A 3904-nucleotide genomic window follows, 5' to 3' on the forward strand; every position below is an offset into this window, starting at 1 on the left:
AGAGATTTCTTATCAGAAAATTTTGGAAGGAATAAAATCTTTTATTTATAATTAACAGGCGTGTTTTGTATTTCTGTATTGTTTGTCTTCATACTAGTAAAACTTAGCTCAGTTATTTTTCTATATTTTATCACCTATTTCGACCTTAGATTTTCATTTTGTCAGTTCATATCCTTCATATAAGTTAAATTAATTTGGTTTTTTTCAAAGATAAGTCCTATCAGGTTAGGTGAAGCTATATATGGCTTGTTATTGTTATGGTTTGTGTATAGTTGTCCTCCCCAAAGCTTCAGTGCAGTTATGGGGCTGCTTCTGGCTCCAGTAGGCCCCAGGTTGGATCTAGCCTCATTGCTGTTAGCTTCTCCAGATCTGGCTTCATGGTACAGCCTGAGAGCAGGCTTTGGATCCCAAATAGGTTGCTTCACGTTCTCTGGAAAAACACAAGCATACCCTCTGTCATGGGTTAGTGGTGGACTTGGTCCCTTCCATTGTCCAGTATGGGTCCTCTCCAAAGGACCTTTCCTAGCTTTTTTTCTCTTACATAATGAAATTGTCTTTCTGCTGTTGTACTTTCATCTTTTGTAGAATTTTTAAAATTTAATGCTATATGTTGACAAGTGAAGTTGGAGGATTGATTCTCCCTTTTGTTTTTGTAACTGAATTTTGACTGTGCAGTGAGAAACCTGTGTCCTATATTTTGGAAGAGGAAGCCATATATAGCTTCACCTAACCTGATAGGACTTATCTGTGAAAAAAACCAAATTAATTTAACTTATGTGAAGGATAATGACAGTCAGAGACACCAGAGAAATTAGCCCAGAATCTAGATGGAGCCAATTAATATTACCAAATTGTTATGGTTTGTATATAGTTGCCCCCCCTAAAGCCTCAGTGCAGTTATGGGGCTGCTTCTGGAGTTTGTGGTTGATTATTGTGGGTGTGGATGCTACACCTGCCCTGGGCAGGTAATTTGCATTATAATGTAAGGTGGGAAGAGAAGCTAGCTGCTTGAGCTGCTGCTACCCCTTCCCTTGTGTTCTTGGTCTTTGCCACCACCATCAAAGGCTGCCCTCTGCCATGTGCTAGGCTGCCTTGGAGCCAGCTGAGTATGGACTGAAACCTCCAGTAACTGTGAGCTAAATGAATCTTTCCTTCCTTCAGTTTGACTGTCAGGTATTTGTCTCAGCAATGAGAGAAGAGTAACTAAGGCACAAATAAAGTCTGAAAATCATGAATGGTTGATCTGAACAATTTGGGGCACAATATATCTTTGTTGTATAAATTGACTCAAATATGAAGAAGTTATCATAGCGTGTTCCCCTTTGGAGACCACCACCAGACCTTTTATTACTTAAATGGGATGTCAAAATCAAGCGACTGGACTATTTAAACCTCGCTTTTAGATTGTACTCCAAACCTCTATATTTATGAAATATCAGAGCTTTTTTAATACCAATTTTAATTTAGGACTATAAAACAGGCAGTAAACCTTATTAAGAATTAAAATAATTTTAATCTTTTAAAATATCCCCTGGGGCAGGGCCAGCACAGCAGGCCAGGGGGTTTAATCTGCTGAGCTATTTTGCCCATTAATGTAAATCTTAGGAAATATGATTTTTTTTAAAGCAAACTTTTTATCTTTAGGGTGTAAACCGCTCCTTAATTTAAACACCTTTAGGGGAAAATGTAAAAACTTTTAGTGTCGATTGTAATGGAGAGAGAGAACCACTCTATTTTCTGCTAAGCTCTATTTCTGGGGAAATGGCTTCTTGTCTCTCTCCACTGGGGCAACACATCACAGCGCCTTTGTAGCTGTCCTACCTGGAGGCCATCTACACTTGCATTTAAAAACATATTAGAATGTTTTTCCTTTAATTAACTTTTTTTTTTTTTTTGGTGGAACCGGGGATTGAACTCAATCCCTTGCGCTTGCCAGGGAAGCGCTTATTCCACTGAGCCATCTCCCCGGCCCAACTTTTATTTTTTAACCCAATGTTTCTTTTTCAAAAAAAATTTTTTTAATTGTTGTCAAAGAAAGAATGGCCAATTAAGTGATATGAGAGTCTGGAGTGATTTCAACAGTGTTTTAAGATTGACATATAAGTTTGATTTTTCTCTGTATAATTAGCACTGATGACACTAAAGAAACGTAGAGACCCCTGAATATGGGGGTTCTGCCTCCTGTTGCTTCTACCCCATGGCCTTAAGGCTGGCAAGCTGTTAGCAGCAGCTTGATTGTCTTAGTACCTGGAATGGGTTTTCTCAGACTCATATCCCCTCCCCAAGCTTCGAGAGGGCTATAGCTCTGTAGCCACGGCCTCTGTACACCGAGGCACTGCAGCCACTGTGTGTGCAGGTGTCCCTCTGGCTCTGGCAGATGAATGTTTGCTTTTGTTGACACTGACTCTATCTTGAGCCAAACAAATTTTCGATGCCAGCAATGTGCATAGCCAATGCCAGAGCCACAGCGAGCCATAGTCATGGCCCTCATACTTAGCTCCAGGCGCACAGGCCTGTAGTTGGCAGCTCACGCCAACCTCTGCAGCTGGACCTGGAGCACAGTTGCACAAGCAGCTGGGAAATCCCATCTGGGTCAGCTTAGGACTGGAGCACAGGACCCCTCCCTGAACCCAGTTTGTGCATCTCCCCCAGGGGTGCTGAGCCACTTGTAACCAACTGCTCATGATTTGAAAGAACTTTTCCCTTTTTTATCTAATTGAGCACAACTAGAGGGTTTAAACTGTATCTGTTGTACCTTTGCTTTATCCTCCTTGTCCCATTTGGGACTTGATTTTAAAGCAGTACTCCATGCTAAGTTCTTTATGGTGGTCTTAGAAAGTAACACAAATCCAGGAACCAAGACAACAACAAAAAGTTTTACGTATGTCTGTGTACATTTATGATTCTTGAAACTGTAAATTCTATATAACTTTCTCCCTTTTGACTTCTCTCAAACCTATTTTTCTCTTTAAGCTTGTTTTCTCTCTGGCCATAATAAACCTGTTTCTTGCCCTAATGAACCAGTTTCTGCCCCCTGTGAGCCCCGTGAACCAGTTTCTAGCCCTAGTGAACCCATTTATGGCCCTAATGAGCCTCCATCCCCAAGTTTTACGCCTGATGTGCCAGCACCAGTGCACACCTGTGCTGAATACTGGTTCTAGCCAATTCACTTCCCTCCCTTATGCGCTCTTTGGAAGTATTCCTGCTTCTCACACTTACCTTATACCGGGTATCCTGCTCAGGCACCAAATGTAGAGATCCATTGATCTCTCACTGTAGTCCATTGTACCCAGGGAGAAATGGTAGCAGGAGTGAAGAAAAGATAGAAAAGATGACAAGATCTGGGTCAGGTGGTGGCCCATCTGCCTGGTTGTCAGATGACCCCCAAAAGAATAAGTGCTTTTATTCCTTTACTAAATTGCAAGACACAGGTTGCCTAGCGACTAATATCCCACAATGTCCAGACAGGACATTTTTCTCGAGACTGAGGTATCTTAACTGCTTTAGGCCATGAGGCCTCATCCTGCCCTCTCACATATGATCAGTTTCAGCTTTAGCAGCTCCCAACCCCCCAGACACAACTTTCTTTGGGGATCTCTCTCTCTTCTCCTTTATAATCCCTTCCTGAGCCATGCAGCAAGAACCATTCTCTACCACAAAACAGCCTCACCCTGTCACCTACATACCAGACAAGGCTCCTACCTGACCACAATCTTGGAAAATGTCTCTGTATCTTTCTGATGAGTGAGCATGCTACCTAAAAATCAACCCCTCGGGGCTGGGGACATGGCTCAGTAGAATAAGTGCTTGCCTGGCAAGCGCAAGGGCCTGAGGTCAAGCCCCAGTTCTGCCAAAAATAAATAAATAAAAAAAAAATAAAAATCAACCCCTCTGCTTTCAGAGA

General features: G+C 42.0%; 1 protein-coding gene across 1 annotated transcript in view; it reads right to left on the bottom strand.

Annotated features, from left to right (window-relative positions):
* The window catches only part of LOC111818397 (high mobility group nucleosome-binding domain-containing protein 3-like), a gene marked incomplete at its 3' end in the record, with an annotated part of 4990 nt that extends 1706 nt beyond the window's left edge, over nucleotides 1-3284 (bottom strand). Inside the window, exon 1 of the mRNA XM_023722325.1 lies at nucleotides 3220-3284. Within this exon, the coding sequence (XP_023578093.1) occupies nucleotides 3220-3284 (65 nt within the window). The remainder of the gene's footprint in view (nucleotides 1-3219) is intronic.
* Nucleotides 3285-3904: the final 620 nt, after the last annotated feature.

Source organism: Octodon degus, unplaced genomic scaffold (assembly GCF_000260255.1).
Source record: "Octodon degus isolate 3935 unplaced genomic scaffold, OctDeg1.0 scaffold00090, whole genome shotgun sequence".
NCBI lineage: Eukaryota > Metazoa > Chordata > Mammalia > Rodentia > Octodontidae > Octodon > Octodon degus.